The following is a 15,700-nucleotide window of genomic DNA, read 5'->3' as shown; positions in this document are numbered from 1 at the left end:
GCTTCAATATACCCACATAATTTTCCTTCCTCATGATGCCATCTATTTTCTGAAGTGCACCAGTCCCTCCTGCAGCAAATCACCCGCACAGCATGATGCTGCCACCCCCGTGCTTCACGGTTGGGATGGTGTTCTTCAGCTTGCAAGTCTGCCCCTTTTTCCTCCAAACATAACGATGGTCATTATGGCCCAACAGTTCTATTTTTGTTTCATCAGACCAGCGGACATTTCTCCAGAAAGTACAATCTTTGTCCCCATGTGCAGTTGCAAACCGTAGTCTGGCTTTTTTATGGCGGTTTTGGAGCAGTGGCTTCTTCCTTGCTGAGCGGTCTTTCAGGTTTTTTCGATATAGGACTCGTTTTACTGTGGATAGAGATACTTTTGTACCTGTTTCCTCCAGCAGCTTCACAAGCTCCTTTGCTGTTGTTCTGGGATTGATTTGCACTTTCCGCACCAAAGTACGTTAATCTCTAGGAGACAGAACGCGTCTCCTTCCTGAGCGGTTTGATGACTGCGTGGTCCCATGGTGTATATACTTGCATGCTATTCTTTGTACAGATGAACGTGGTACCTTCAGGCGTTTGGAAATTGCTCCCAAGGATGAACCAGACTTGTGGAGGTCTACACATTCTTTTCTGAGGTCTTGGCTGATTTCTTTTGATTTTCCCATGATGTCAAGCAAAGAGGCACTGAGTTTGAAGGTAGGCCTTGAAAAACGAGTTCTAATGACTCCAACCTAAGTGTATGTAAACTTCCTACTTCAACTGTATATACTCACTGTCAACTGAGTTTATTTTCAGCAAACTTAACATGTGTAAGTATTTATATGAACATAACAAGATTCAACAACTGAGACATAAACTGAACAAGTTCCACAGACATTGTGTTGAGTACTGAGTATACGAAGAGGCAGGACGCAGATGCAGGAATTAACAAGGTCAAGGTTTACTAAACGATGAGAAAGAGAAATAACAAACATAGAGTAAACGACACGAAGCTAAACGATCACACACAACATCATCCAGAATAGTCCAGGGCTAAATAGGGGTGGTGATGAGATGATGAGGTGCAGGTGTGCTGGAGGTGATTAGGGTGCGTTGGGTTTCCATTCCGGTGTTGCCGAGGTGGTGTGCTCAGACCGGTGGCTCAGTAGACCGGCGAATCAGAGCGCCGGAGGGGAGCAACGGGAGGAGACATGACAGTACCCCCCCTCCCCGGACGTGCGACTCCAGCCACTGGACGTCGCCGGCCAGGAGGATGACCCCGAGGAGCAGGCCGGTCAAGGCGGTGGTGACGGTGGAAGTCCCGAATTAGGTTGGGGTCCAGAACGTCCCCAGCCGGAACCCAGCTCCTCTCCTCAGGACCATACCCCTCCCAGTCCACCAGGTAATGGAGCTGTCCCCCATGGAACCTGGAGTCCAGCAGGTCCCTCACCGCATTCGCCGGACTACCGTCAATGTCCAGGGGCGGAGGAGGCGTACCCCGGGGGACGGCATCCGCCAGAGGACCAGGAACCACCGGCCTGAGGAGCGACACATGAAAAGTGGGTGAGACACGGTAGTGAGGGGGAAGGAGCAGCCGGTATGATACCTCATTTATCTGCCGGAGGACCTTAAATGGCCCCACAAACCGGTGGCTCAGTTTCTTGCAGGGCAGGCGGAGAGGGAGGTTTTTTGTGGACAGCCAGACACGAGCCCAAGGCTGGAATACAGGGGCCTCACTGCGGTGGCGGTCGGCTTGGTCCTTCTGCCAATGAAGGCCCTGTGGAAGCACTCGTCGACAGCAGGCGCATCGGTCTGGCTGGGTGTCCAAGGGGCCAGGGCCGGCTGGTACCCTAGGACGCACTAGAAGGGAGTGAGCCCCGTGGAGGAGTGAACGAGGGAGTTCTGGGCATATTCTGCCCAGGGAAGAAACCCTGCCCACTCACCCTGCCGGTCCTGACAGTGGCAACGAAGAAACTCCGTAGCTCCTGGTTCATGCGCTCCACCTGCCCATTAGACTGAGGCCTATACCCGGAAGTGAGGCTGGCCGTGGCCCCGATCTTCTCCAGTAAAGCCTTCCACATTCGGGAGGTGAATTGGGGGCCACGGTCCGAGACGATGTCCTCCGGAAGTCCATAATGCTGGAAGACCTGTTGGAACAGGACCTCAGCGACCTGATGAGCAGAAGGAAGACCAGTTAGTCGCAAAAAACTGCATGATTTGGAGAACTGATCTACGATCACCATGACTGTGGTGAAGCCGTAAGAACGTGGAAGGTCGGTGACAAAGTCTATGGACAGGTGTGACCAAGGTTGCTGAGGCACTGGGAGAGGAACTAGTTTGCCTGCCGGGGCGTTCCAAGGTGTCTTCGTTTGGGTACATACGGAACAGGAGTTGACATAGCTGGAGACATCAGAAGCCAAGGTGGGCCACCAGTATTTTGGGGCTAGAGAATGCAGGGTGCGCATAATACCAGAGTGCCCTGCCGTAAGGGTAGTGTGCGCCCAGATCAGCAGGCGGTCACGGACACTGGTGGGTACATACACGCGCCCCGGTGGGGCGTTGGCAGGCGCTGGGTCCTCCTGAGCCGCCAGGCGGATGTCTTCGTCCACATCCCAAACGACATGTGCAACGATGAGAGACGAAGGCAGGATAGGACCCCCCCAGATCCTTCCTTTCTCCGGTATGGTGCATCCTGGAGAGTCGTCAAGACGGATGGACGTGGTGATGAGGGTATCAAGTTCCATCTCGTCGTTCCGACATGCGAGTTCCGTCTTGAAGTCTTCCTGTAAGCCTCTCCTGAAGACTGTGCGCAGAGCACGCTCATTCCAGCCGGAAGACGCCGCCACCATGCGAAATCTGAGAGCGTACTCGGACACGGGCCCCTCTCGCTGTTGTAGATGGAGGAGACGCTCACCCCCGTCCTTTCCCTCCGTGGGATGATCAAATACCACCCTGAACCGAGCGAGGAAGGTGGGGTAGGGAAGCGCCACTGCCTCCTCTCCTTCCCAGACTGCCGTGGCCCAATCCAGCGCCTTTCCTTTAAGTAGCGAAATCACCAGCGCTATCCTGGCTTTGTCCGATGGATATATCCCAGGCTGACGCGCCAGATAAAGTGAAACCTGTAGCAGGAAGCCGCTACATTTAGTAGTTTTACCGTCATAGCGCTCCGGTAGGGCGAGGGTTCCCGCAGAAGTGGGTGATAGCACGGGAACAGGTGGATTCTGTGACGAGTACTGAGTATGCGAAGAGGCAGGACGCAGACGCAGGAATTAACAAGATCAAGGTTTATTAAACAATGACAAAGAGAAATAACAACAAACAGAGTAAATGACACGAAGCTAAACAATCACACACAACATCATACAGAACAGTCCAGGGCTAAATAGGAGTGGTGATGAGATGATGAGGTGCAGGTGCACTGGAGGTGATTAGGGTGTGTTGGGTTTCCATTCCGGTGTTGCCGAGGTGGTGGCTCAGTAGGGCGGCGAATCAGAGCGCCGGAGGGGAGCAACGGGAGGAGACGTGACAGACATGTAACTAACAGAAATTGAATAATGTGTCCCTGAACAAAGTGGGAGTCAAAATCAAAAGTAACAGTCAGTTTCTGGTGTGGCCACCAGCTGCATTAAGTACTGCAGTGCATCTCCTACTCATGGACTGCACCAGATTTGCCAGTTCTTGCTGTGAGATGTTACCCCACTCTTCCACTAAGGCACCTGCAAGTTCCCTGACATTTCTGGTGGGAATGGCCCTAGCCCTCACCCTCCGATCCATCAGGTCCCAGACGTGCTCAGTGGGATTGAGATCCGGGCTCTTCGCTGGCCATGGCAGAACACTGACATTCCTGTCTTGCAGGAAATCACGCACAGAACGAGCAGTATGGCTGGTGGCATTGTCATGCTGGAGGGTCATGTCAGGATGAGCCTGTAGGAAGGGTACCACATGAGGGAGGAGACTGTCTTCCCTGTAACGCACAGCTTTGAGATTGCCTGCAATGACAACAAGCTCAGTCCGATGATGCTGTGACACACCGCCCCAGACCATGACGGACCATCCACATCCAAATCGATCCCGCTCCAGAGTACAGGCCTCGGTGTAACGCTCATTCCTTCAACGATAAACGCGAATCCGACCATCACCCCTGGTGAGACAAAACCGCCACTCGTCAGTGAAGAGCACTTTTTGCCAGTCCTGTCTCGTCCAGCGATGGTGGGTTTGTGCCCATAGGCAACGTTGTTGCTGGTGATGTCTGGTGAGGACCTGCCTTACTACAGGCCTACAAGCCCTCAGTCTAGCCTCTATCAGCCTATTGTGGACAGTCTGAGCACTGATGGAGGGATTGTGCGTTACTGGTGTAACTCGGGCAGTTGTTGTTGCCATCCTGTACCTGTCCCGCAGGTGTGATGTTCAGATGTACCAATCCTGTGCAGGTGTTGTTACATGTGGTCTGCCACTGCGAGGACGATCAGCTGTCCGTTCTGTCTCCCTGTAGCGCTGTCTTAGGCGTCTCACAGTACGGACATTGCAATTTATTGCCCTGGCCACATCTGCAGTCCTCATGCCTTCTTGCAGCATGCCTAAGGCACGTTCACATAGATGAGCAGGGACCCTGGGCATCTTTCTTTTGGTGTTTTTCAGAGTCAGTAGAAAGGCCTCTTTAGTGTCCTAAGTTTTCATAACTGTGACCTTAATTGCCTACCGTCTGTAAGTTGTTAGTGTCTTAACGACCGTTCCACAGGTGCATGTTCATTAATTGTTTATGGTTCATTGAACAAGCATGGGAAACAGTGTTTAAACCCTTTACAATGAAGATCTGTGAAGTTATTTGGATTTTTACGAATTATCTTTGAAAGACAGGGTCCTGAAAAAAATATTTTTCTTTTTTTGCTGAGTGTGTGTATATATATATATATATATATATATTAAGGAAGAGAAGCTTAGGCCTAACCACAGAGAGATAGATATGCCGGTGGCATGCTACGACACCGACATTTGTACTTGTATTTGTATTTATTATGGATCCCCATTAGCTGCTTCCAAGGCATCAACTACTCTTCCTGGGGTCCAGCAAAATTAAGGCATTTATACAATTTTAAAAACATTACAATACATTCACAGATTTCACAACACACTGTGTGCCCTCAGGCCCCTTCTCCACCACTACTACATATCTACAATACAAAATGCATGTGTACGTGTGTGTATAGTGCGTATGTTATCGTGTGTGTGTATGCATGTGTCTGTGCCTATGTTTGTGTTGTTTCACAGTCCCCGCTGTTCCATAAAGTGTATTTGTATCTGTTTTTGAAATCTAATTTTACTGCTTGCATCAGACATGCATTTCTTTATGTCAGATGGCTAATGCGTCTGCTATACAGATATAGATGTACAGAAGGAGGGTAATAAAGACAAGCATTATATTGTTAGATTATAGGAGTAACTCTGGTAGGTCTGAAACAGTCTTCCTCACCTCAAGTTCAACTGTCGGAGTCAGTTGGAGCGCCGGGGCGAACTGCCTTCATATCATAGGCCTGCAGTAGCTAAAGCTTAATAAAAGCTACACCATACCAAACCATAACAAACATTTCTAAACTTTATTATGGTAATATCAAAAGTAAGTCAAGCCATTGTTTATAGGGAAAATACGAGCAGAAGAGCTAATGTAAACCAGGGAAAAAACATACTACCCTCCCCTGTGCCCCTCCAAAAGACACACAACTCTCCCCAAAGCAAAGAAAATAGTTTTACAACCCTCCCCTATTTTGGACCATCCCGCCCCCCGAGTCCATCTGTCTTAGCAACATCTCCTATCTGGTTTGGTGATGAATGGAGAAAAGGGCATGATTTATCAAAACAGCAGTGGTATTACTCTTGGGCTCAGTGTAATGGAATTTATGGTTGGGGTGTCATGTTCTTTTCTCCAATACTAACATCTATTAATACTGAGATGGAAAAATCTGTTTTCTGTCTTGTTATGGTTGCGTGTGTTTTTGACATCCTCTACCTTTCAGACTTTCCAAGTTACGGATCCTGGAACTGCGAGAGAACCACCTGAAAACGATGCCAAAGTGAGTGACTCAGCACACAGAGACCTCTCCTTACCTCACCTCACCTCACCAGGGCAGCTAGAGTTAGCTACAGAGACGTGTTTGATAATGGGATTGAAAGGAAAGGTCACAATAAAATACATCCCAAGCGCAAACTGAACTTAGCTCTTTGCCAACATCTTTGTCAACATACTTTTCACTGAACTTCATGGGTAACTTGCAGCCAATATCACTGATTCCTACAAATAGAGAGAACTATCATTTTTGACTTTCTTTGAGTGTTATCTATCCACATGTTAGTAGAGAGTCCTTTATTGCAATGTCTGTGTTTTTCCCAAGCGCCTAAAATAAATGATATCCCTCGTCCCATCGCACTCTACCCAGCCTACCCACCTCAGATCTGTCCCCTCTCTCCAATGGAGAAGCCACTGATGTAACCATGAAAAGTGTCTGTTAATGAAAGCCCTGACAGCTTTAGCAGCCAACATGCCCATACAGCCCCTATGAAACATCCAACCCTGCCCAAGATACTACTCCATACGGAAGGCTTAGATTTGTATCATTACCCCTGCACCACACAAACCCTAAACCTCAACTAAATCTTTTTATGAATAATGTGGAAATTGAGCAAGTTGAGGTGACTAAACTGCTTGGAGCAACCCTGGATTGTAAACTGTCATGGTCAAAACATATTGATACAACAGTAGCTAAGATGGGGAGAAGTCTATCAACAAGGCAGGTCCTACAGACCCTAGTTCTATATCGTGGAGCTCCGCCCCATAGGGGAGCTCTGCTCCTAGTGGTTTACCCTCTGCCCTAAGGCAGCAACAGCCTGAGACAAAATTATGCACACACCTGCAGCCAATAGGAGTACAGGTGTCCCTATAAGAGGGGATGCCTCCCCTCAATCAGCCTCCCTTTTTCTTCAGCGACTGGATGACTAGACTGAAGAGCCAAGAAGAGACGAAGCACAAGACTCAGGACGAAAACGCCGTTGATATTCCAGTCATCAACGTCGTCTAAATGAGCACACTGGGAGATTTTCCACCCCCAAAAGCTCTTTTCAGAGCTCAGTGCAGATGCACTTCCATGGCGGCCGGTGAACACCACGACCTGTGTTTCGTGTGTTTGGGATCCCAGCATGCCAAGGAAGGCGTCTGCAGTCCCCCGAATTGCGCCTCCTGCGCCCTCCTTTCTTTAAAGGAGAGGAAGCAGCGTTGGGCGTTTTTCAGGGAGGACATCCCCCTTGAGGACGTGCTGTCGATACTAGCCTCTGCTTCAGAGGCGTCGTCCGACGGCGCAGACTCGGGGGAAGATAGGGACTTTGAGGAGGAGTCTGGCATTCCTATGGAACAGTCGGACCCCATCCCTCATACTTTCAAGCCCCCCTTTCCTTTGGAGAGCGAGAGGACTTGTAGTCCCTATAGCGAAGGGGATACGAGCTCTGAGAGATCAGAAGCTCTCTCTTTCGCTGCAGCCTCTCTGAGATCGGATTTTCCGGGTGATAAGGCTGCCCCCTCTTCCCTCCGCACCGGAGGTTGATATGATGGAGGGCGGTCCTTATTCTAGGCCAAGGAAGGCGGCAGAGCCAGTGGCTCCTGCCATGCCTTCTTTGGCTAGGTACGTTGAGGGCTCGTGGGAGGCACCTTTAGCGGCGCGTTCGCCAGTAAAAGCGTATCTCCCATTCACGAGAGTGGAAGGAAGGTTTCAGGGTCAGGGAATCCCCAGGTTAGAGAGCGCCATGGCGGCGTATCTCGTACCGGGTTCGAGCCCTTGGCCCTCTTCCAAGAAGGCCACGTTGCCATCCCAGAAGGACCGACTCACAGCGTCGCTGTTAGAGAAGTCCTTTGGGTTGGGAGCCCAAGCTGTAGCAGCAGCTAACAACATTGCCCTCTTGGCGGCCTCTCTGTCCCGTTTAACCACGGGCAAGACAGAGCTGGCACCGGAGGAGGTGGAGGAGGCGTCCAGAATTTCTGGCGCCATACTCCACCTGACACAGGCGTCCGCAGTCTGCGCGGGGAGGTCCATGGCCACTTCGGTGGTCGGGGAACGACACCTCTGGTTGTCCTTGACATCCATGAAAGAGGCAGACAGGACGTCTCTCTTGAACGCCCCCTCTCTGACGACGGCCTCTTTGGGGTCGCAGTCAAAGAGGCGACGGAGCGTTTTTCCAAGCTGGAGGAGGATAAGAAGCAGCTGGCCAAGCACCTGCCGTTGGCAGGACGACTCGGCCCCCCTCCATCCCAAAGGCCATCTACCTCCGCCCCTCTAAGTAGACCGGGGTCTACGGCGAGGCGGCGTAATCGGCGTCATCCGGCGGCCACGAGCAGCAAGGGAACGGGCCCCGCCCTTCCAGCAGCTACGGTAGCCCCACTACAGCCGGCGAGGGAGGTGACGAGGACGCCGACCTGGCCCTCCAAGGGCCCCATGAGCTGTCAGGTGGAGAGTATTCTCTCTTTTCTACAGCTCATGTTTGATAAGCAAAAATCGCCTGCCACTATTAGGGTGTTTGCAGCAGCGATTTCAGCTTGTCATGAGGGGTTTGGCAGAGACAATGTCTTTAGCCACCCTCTAGTGAAACGCTTCCTATTAGGAACGCGGCGACTTAGGCCAACACCTAGAGTCACGCTTCCTCAGTGGGATTTGGCTTTGGTACTCGAAGCGCTATGTAAGTCGCCGTTCGAGCCATTGAATCAAATACCCCTCAAGATGCTGTCTATTAAGACAGCACTGTTGCTCGCTTTGACTACAGCTAAGCGGGTCAGTGATTTGTGTGCTCTTTCGACGAGACCTGACTGCCTGGCCATCAATGGTGACCTGAGCAGAGCAGTGTTACGTCCTAACCCGGCATTTGTGCCGAAGGTTATTAAGAGTTCATATAGGTCACAGACCGTGGAGCTGTGGGCTTTTCCTCCTCCTCCTCATAGAGAGAGGAGTGAGGAAAAGCTCCATCGCCTGTGCCCGGTACGTGCTTTGGCGTGTTACGTCGAGCGCACAGCGGCGATTAGGTCATCGCCTCAGTTGTTTGTGTGTCACGGTGCGGCTGCACTAGGTAGACCACTTTCAAAACAGCGGTTGTCTCACTGGCTTTGTGAAGGCATTGAGACAGCTTATGAGGCAGCGGGGCGGCAATTGCCTAAGGGTATCAGAGCTCACTCCACTCGTGGAGTAGCGGCTTCTACTGCCCTTTTCAGAGGAACAGGGGTAGAGGATATCTGTAGAGCAGCATCCTGGTCGACGCCATCTCCATTTAGCCGTTCCTATCTCTTAGATATGTCTTCTAACTCTCTGGCTCGATCTGTACTCAGCGTGGCTGAAGGGAGATCTTGAGCAAGAAAGAGAGGAGAAGCAGGACTGTGGACACAGGTTTCCATCAGGTCCGCTTTGGTTAGGAAGACGTGTTTTTTGATAGATGTGTTTTCTAACTCTTTGGCTCGGTCTGTACTCAGCATAGCTGAAGGGAGATCTTGAGCTAGGAAGAGAGGAAAAAGCAGGACTATGGACAAGGTTTCCATCAGGTCCGCTTTGGATAAGAAAACATATTTTGTGGCATGAATCCTGACTGACAGGTTCAGTACAGTAGAGGCATGCGTTGATTGACAGAATGTGAGGTCATCTATCTGCTTGTTCAGTTTAGTATGACCCATGTTTTGTTCCTGCCCACTAATCTCTGGGATTCCATTGAGTGAGTGAGGCGGTCTACCGCGTTCACAATGTAGAGTGACACTTGGTGTCATTCCATTAGTGGTCGGTAGTGTTTTCACAGGATATTGAGGCACATCTATCTGCTAGTACAGATTAGTATGGCTTCTATTCTGGTGATCTGCCCACTAGTCATTGGCATTGCCATTGGACTCGGTGGGGCGGGTCTTTAACCGATGACGCGGTATATTGTGACGCCCGTAGGGGTTTTTAGTTGCAGTACTGCGGGACTTGGTTGCAGCCATTGCTAGGCCTGACCTTCTCGTTTCGATGGGAAGTGTTAGGCTCGGCAGGGAGTACATTTTGGAGCGCTACGCTCCGCCTTAAACCACTAGGAGCAGAGCTCCCCTATGGGGCGAAGCTCCACGATATAGAACGATTAGTTACCGGAGTGTAACTCCAGTTCTATGAGTGGAGCGGAGCCCCATAGGACTTAAGGCCCTGCCGACAATCTCTAGTCTCGCTGAAGAAAAATATCTCGGGAGGCTGATTGAGGGGAGGCATCTCCTCTTATAGGGACACCTGTACTCCTATTGGCTGCAGGTGTGTGCATAATTTTGTCTCAGGCTGTTGCTGCCTTAGGGCAGAGGGTAAACCACTAGGAGCAGAGCTCCCCTCATAGAACTGGAGTTACACTCCGGTAACTCATCGTTTTGTCGCACCTGGACTGTGTGGTCAGGTGCCACAAAGAGGGTCTTAGGAAAATTGCAATTCGCTCAGAACAGGGCAGCACGGCTGGCCCTTGGATGTACACAGAGAACTAACATTAATAATATGCATGTCAATCTCCTGGCTCAAAGTGGAGGAGAGATTGACTTCATCACTACTTGTATTTGTGAGAGGTACTGACATGTTGAATGCACCGAGCTGTCTGTTTGAACCACTGGTACACAGCTCGGACACCCATGCATACCCCACAAGACATGCCACCAGAGCTCCCTTCCCAGAACAGACTATGGGAGGTGCACAGTACTACATAGAGCCATGAGTACATGGAACTTTATTCCACATCAAGCAACACATGCAAGCAGTAAAATTTGATTTAAAAACTGATATAAATACACCTTATGGAACAGCGGGGACTGAGAAGAGACACATGCACAGACACATGCATACACACACACGATAACATACACACTATACACACATGTACACATGGATTTTGTGTTGTAGATATGTGGTAGTAGAGTAGTGGCCTGAGGGCACACACTTAATATGTTGGGAAATCTGTTGTGAATGTATTGTAATGTTTTTAAAATTGTATAGCTGCTTTAATTTTGCTGGACCCCAGGAAAGTAGCTGATGCCTTGGCAGCATCTAATGGGATCCATAATAAGTACAAATACAAATATACAACTCTGGGGGCCAAATGGCCTGAGGAACATTCCAGGCTGGAATTCTAATGGGCAGATTAGAGTGAGAGCATGGTAAATAGCAGCTTCTAAAGCAAGCAAATGCCATCAGTCTCTCTCTGTGCGACGGAGAGCATGTGTCAGAGGAGGGGCACTGTGCTGTGCTGTGGCCAGTCCCTGTTGTCAGGCCTTGTTATTTGATGTCTAAATGAAATGTGAAGAAGACCCCATGTTGGAACGTGTGTGTACAGGTGTGTAGCCAGTGGAGCGCATCCAATGATGTTGCGATTTATCATAGTGGAGAGTGCTGAGCTGCGAGCCCCAGACACACACACACACACACACAAACACACGCACACTGCTCACATTAGTTGGTGCATGCTGGCTCCCTCAGGTGTCCTGATTGAAAACTATTTTTATCCCACCATGACCAATAACCCTATGCCCCACACTAGAAACAAAGTTGAATGAAGTAAATCATCCTCTTCAACCTCGAATGTGGCATAGAAAGGGATATTTGTTCATTTGTGTAAACCAACTCAAATGTGTTTCCCCTTGGAGATAAGTGTAATGTCCTCATTCAGTTAATGAGTTTATCATGTTACCATGAAGTCATTGGAGGGGAAGTGTATCCTAGAGGAAGGGTATAGATAATAAATAGGCTTTGATATGTTATGAAGGATGGGGAGACATTCTGCCATGAGGGATCTGATCTGTTTGTTCTCACATCATTATTGGAATTGACTAATTGCTATGTGGCCCAGCTGCTCTATATCATGACATAAAACAGCAGTATCTGCTTCAGTGATTTGACTAATGGATGCTCTCCATTCACCACTCAAGACAAAGCTCCTCTGCAATACCAAGCCAATACAAACATTAATGATGTGCAATACATCTTAGATGGAATCATTCTGACATTGCTCTCCCCGACTGACATTGTGTACACTACATTGCAACAAGTTTAATTTGAGGTGTTGCCTGGTGCAATGGAGAAAGCCATTTCCTGTTATATTAATCATTAACTAACTAACTGCGTTGTTTTGATTTGAGCTATTTATATTTGCAGTGAATATTATGTGAATGTGTGGGGATGTCTGGCTAGCATGCCGTCCCCTCTTGGATGGCAGAGTTACAGGAAGCCTGGTTGGGAGGGAGTGTTGCTGATGATTGGCCTTTCTAAATGGTGACTTTGTTTCTATGCCAGAATCTGAGGCTCTTCCCTCTTGTTTGCTGCAGGTCAATACACAGACTGTCACAGCTGGAGCGATTAGACTTGGGAAGCAATGAATTCACTGAACTGGTAAGAAAAGAGGCCCTTTGAAGACGCCAGTCACATGGACAGCAGTTGTCACCACACAGGCAGCCATGGCCCAGCAGACCTGGGGGACAAGCCAGAGCAGGACCCCCCTCAATCTGCTCTGCACCCTCATTAGGTCTCCAGCACTGCTCCCCCGCCCGCCGTGTGTGTGTGCGTGTCTGGGCAGGCAGGCATTTGTGTGTGTGAGTGCATGCCTGTGGCGTGGTGGTGGGTGTGCAGGCAGGCGCGTGTGTGTGTACACTTGATGCATTATTTACTAGGGTAGCTCAAATGTGCACGACTTGGCACGTCAGGACGCCCACCACCGAGCACATTTTAATTGGCTGTTGGAGCTGGAGTAAACAATGGCAGGGAATTTATCAAACGATCCAGCCCTATACCCCTGCACTGTGCTTGATGCTGACCATGTCACATTAATTGAGTGGTTGTCTAAATCAATCGCCTGGTCTGTAAGCGGTAAACGACTACAGTGTCTGGGGAAAACATTGAGACGGAAACCAAAGAGTAAGCCATTATTGTGTTTAGCTAATGATTGGACTAGTTAACCTTTCTTTTAACCCTCCATTTTCATCCTATTGGCTATGTTCTCTGGACCGTGTTCTGTGTATTTATCTCACTGATTAGTGGTCCAGAGGGGTATACTACAAAGCAGGATCAGTGATTTAGCCAGTTAACTTTGATAAACAACCAGAAATAACTATTGATTTTCTGGTTCATTATGAAAGCTAAACGTGTATATACAGTATGTGTTTTTGGTTGTTGAGTCAAATAGACCATGCCCATTTCAACCTTATCTTTCAAAAAAATTAAAAAGTTATTTCCGAATAGCTAGGCAAGTTAGCTGGCTAACTCATTGATCCTGCATTGTAGTATACACCTCAAGTCTAGAGCAGAGTAATAGAACAGAGGAGGGAGATGAAAACAGTCATACTATTCCTAGGTTCTCAGAATGGGAAATGGCTGATACACTAGAAAGGTACTGTGAGGGTAAGGTTTGATGCTGCATGGTCATTGACCAACAATCCGTGGGATATCTAAAAGTAGGCGATATGAAGTGTGAGGATGCAGAATGCTCAGGGAGGGAGGGAGGCTTTTTAAGGGTGTAACGTAACATCTCCAAGTCATCCTTGGTTAACAAGATCACACACTGTTCTGGGACTAGGGCTGAGGCTGGGGACTGGGGAGCCCTGGGGAGAGCTGCTGGCTGAAGCCATGCATGACATGCTCTGTGCCACAGGTCCACTAGGACGTATTTCTGCTTTGGAATTGGCTGTAGGTCTATACTTTGTGTCAATGTCTGATGCAGGTTTCACTATTTCCAGGACTTTGTCCTTGGGTAGTGAGAAAAGGGCATATTTGCACGGCCCCTTCCAAGGGAGCAGATGGTTTGGCATTGTGATAAGCGTGCTTTGCTGTTCGAAGCCTCCAAGTTACTGCAGAGTGAGCGAGCGCCCATCGACTCTTCCTCGTGCTATAGTCTGAACTCCCAATCTCTGTGTCCTACATAAGTACAAGCCTTTCTCCCTCCACTTATGACCTATCTCATCCTCCCAGTTGTTCCCAACCTTTTTCAGTTACTGTCCAACCAACTGAATTTTGCTCTGCCTGGAGTACGCCTGAAGTACCCCCTCAAGTGTATTTTACCAGTAGGTCTCATGAGTCTTCTCAAGTACCCCCTGTGGATAGGCTAAGTACCCACTGGGGTCCTAGTACCCCTGGTTGGGAACCACTGCTCTACCCCATCCCCATTCAAGGACTACTGTTGCTTTTTGCTGATGGTGTGAGCGACATTACCAATTGTCATCTCAATTCCCCTAAAATAGAACCCTCTAGTGTAGCTTTATTGCCTGGTGAATTTGAAGCCCAGGGAAAATAGAGTGCATTTTCTCGCATTCCTTAAGCTGTTGTTGTTTCCTTGTCTACCCTATACTTTGTGCCAACATGCCTAATGCATTTTCTTCAGCTGATGGTTTTTGTGGTGAATCTTAGATTCTATCAGTGTTTTTCAGCCCTGAGAATTCATGGACTTTATCCACCCTGGTTTACTGGTATTGTTTTGTGGAGGGAGACAGCTTTTCCTCTTAACTGACCTGAGCACTGGAATGTAATTCAGTCAAAAGAGCCTTTAAGAGGCTGTCTGAACCAGAGGCTCTATGAAAGCTCTCTCCAACTGATTTAAGCTCATGCCTTATTTTAGTGGCAATCAGTCTTCAGCTGAGAAACTGTATATTAATACTCAGTTTTACTAAACTGCAAACATTTACATGTATAAGACCAGGATTCAGAAGACGTTATGCTTTTTTGACATAAGAAAACATTCAGCACAAGCAGCTCATTGATACTCTAGGCTAAACATGCAATGCAGAAGATGCAGATGTAAAAACGTCTACCACTGACAGAACTACTGGAAAGTGCAACATCAGAGGTGTTGTGATGAAACCAAACGATGACCTCAGCACATGTGGGTCCAGCTGAGCCAAGAACAGATGCTGAGGTGTGTGTCACAGTGGCAGAGAGTGATTCAGGGAGTACTGTAAGTGAGGAAGGTTTCCTAATTAGTCTCTGCCTGGGAAAGGAAGAAAGGGTTGAGGGGCAGAGGATGCTGGTGCTCAGTGGGCCAGCGTAGAGAGCAGAGCAGTGGATGACATCAGCAGAGAGGAAAGGACATCGCAGAGCTTCGAAGACGGACAAGAAGACATGCCTCTGTACAGGAAGCTCCGCGGTACCAAGCACCAGCCAAGTGTTTAATCTCCATCCGGAGAGAACAGGAGATATGGACAAGGTGCCAACACAGTCCACCGTGCCAACCAAACCCCTCTCTTTGTTTCTCATTCAAACTTACAAGCAAAACAGTGTGGTGCTACTGTACTGACTCCAGCTCTACTGTACTGTAGATTGTGAGTTGTGGAGTATTGACTCATACTACACTCAACACTTCATGAGTTTAATGGGGATTTTGAGATTTTGTGATGTTTTGGGAGGGTGGAGGGCAGGTAGGGGACACATAAACTACAGAGAGAGTTTTTAGCATTGCTTCCATTACCCAATGCCACTCGACCTTGTTTATACCCTTGGTGGGAAGGAAACGTAATTCGTTTTTGTTTGAAGTTTGCTAACAATATCTGGTTCAGTAGTTAATAGAATATGCATTGCATCAGTTTGATTTAGATTGCTATGTTGTAAAGGCTCTGTTGATACTGTAGGAATTTCAAAAATAAGTTAGGAAGTGGTTGTGTACCTCCTGTTTTTGTTGTTGTTGGGTTTTGCCTGATTCCATGCTGAGATTCTATCAAC

General features: G+C 48.7%; 1 protein-coding gene across 4 annotated transcripts in view; it reads left to right on the top strand.

Moving 5' to 3' along the window:
• The window catches only part of LOC121540258 (leucine-rich repeat-containing protein 7-like), a 147,204-nt gene that overhangs the window by 73,327 nt on the left and 58,177 nt on the right, over positions 1 to 15,700 (top strand). For all 4 annotated transcript variants that reach the window (XM_041848994.2, XM_041848992.2, XM_045207788.1 and 1 more), the window contains exons 6-7: positions 5,996 to 6,052; positions 12,325 to 12,388. In XM_041848994.2, coding sequence (XP_041704928.2) covers positions 5,996 to 6,052; positions 12,325 to 12,388 — 121 coding nt within the window. The remainder of the gene's footprint in view (positions 1 to 5,995; positions 6,053 to 12,324; positions 12,389 to 15,700) is intronic.

This window comes from Coregonus clupeaformis, chromosome 26, assembly GCF_020615455.1.
Source record: "Coregonus clupeaformis isolate EN_2021a chromosome 26, ASM2061545v1, whole genome shotgun sequence".
Classification (NCBI taxonomy): Eukaryota; Metazoa; Chordata; class Actinopteri; order Salmoniformes; family Salmonidae; genus Coregonus; species Coregonus clupeaformis.
The sequence above is the reverse complement of the archived record's forward strand: the minus strand, read 5'-3'. Positions and strand labels throughout refer to the sequence as shown.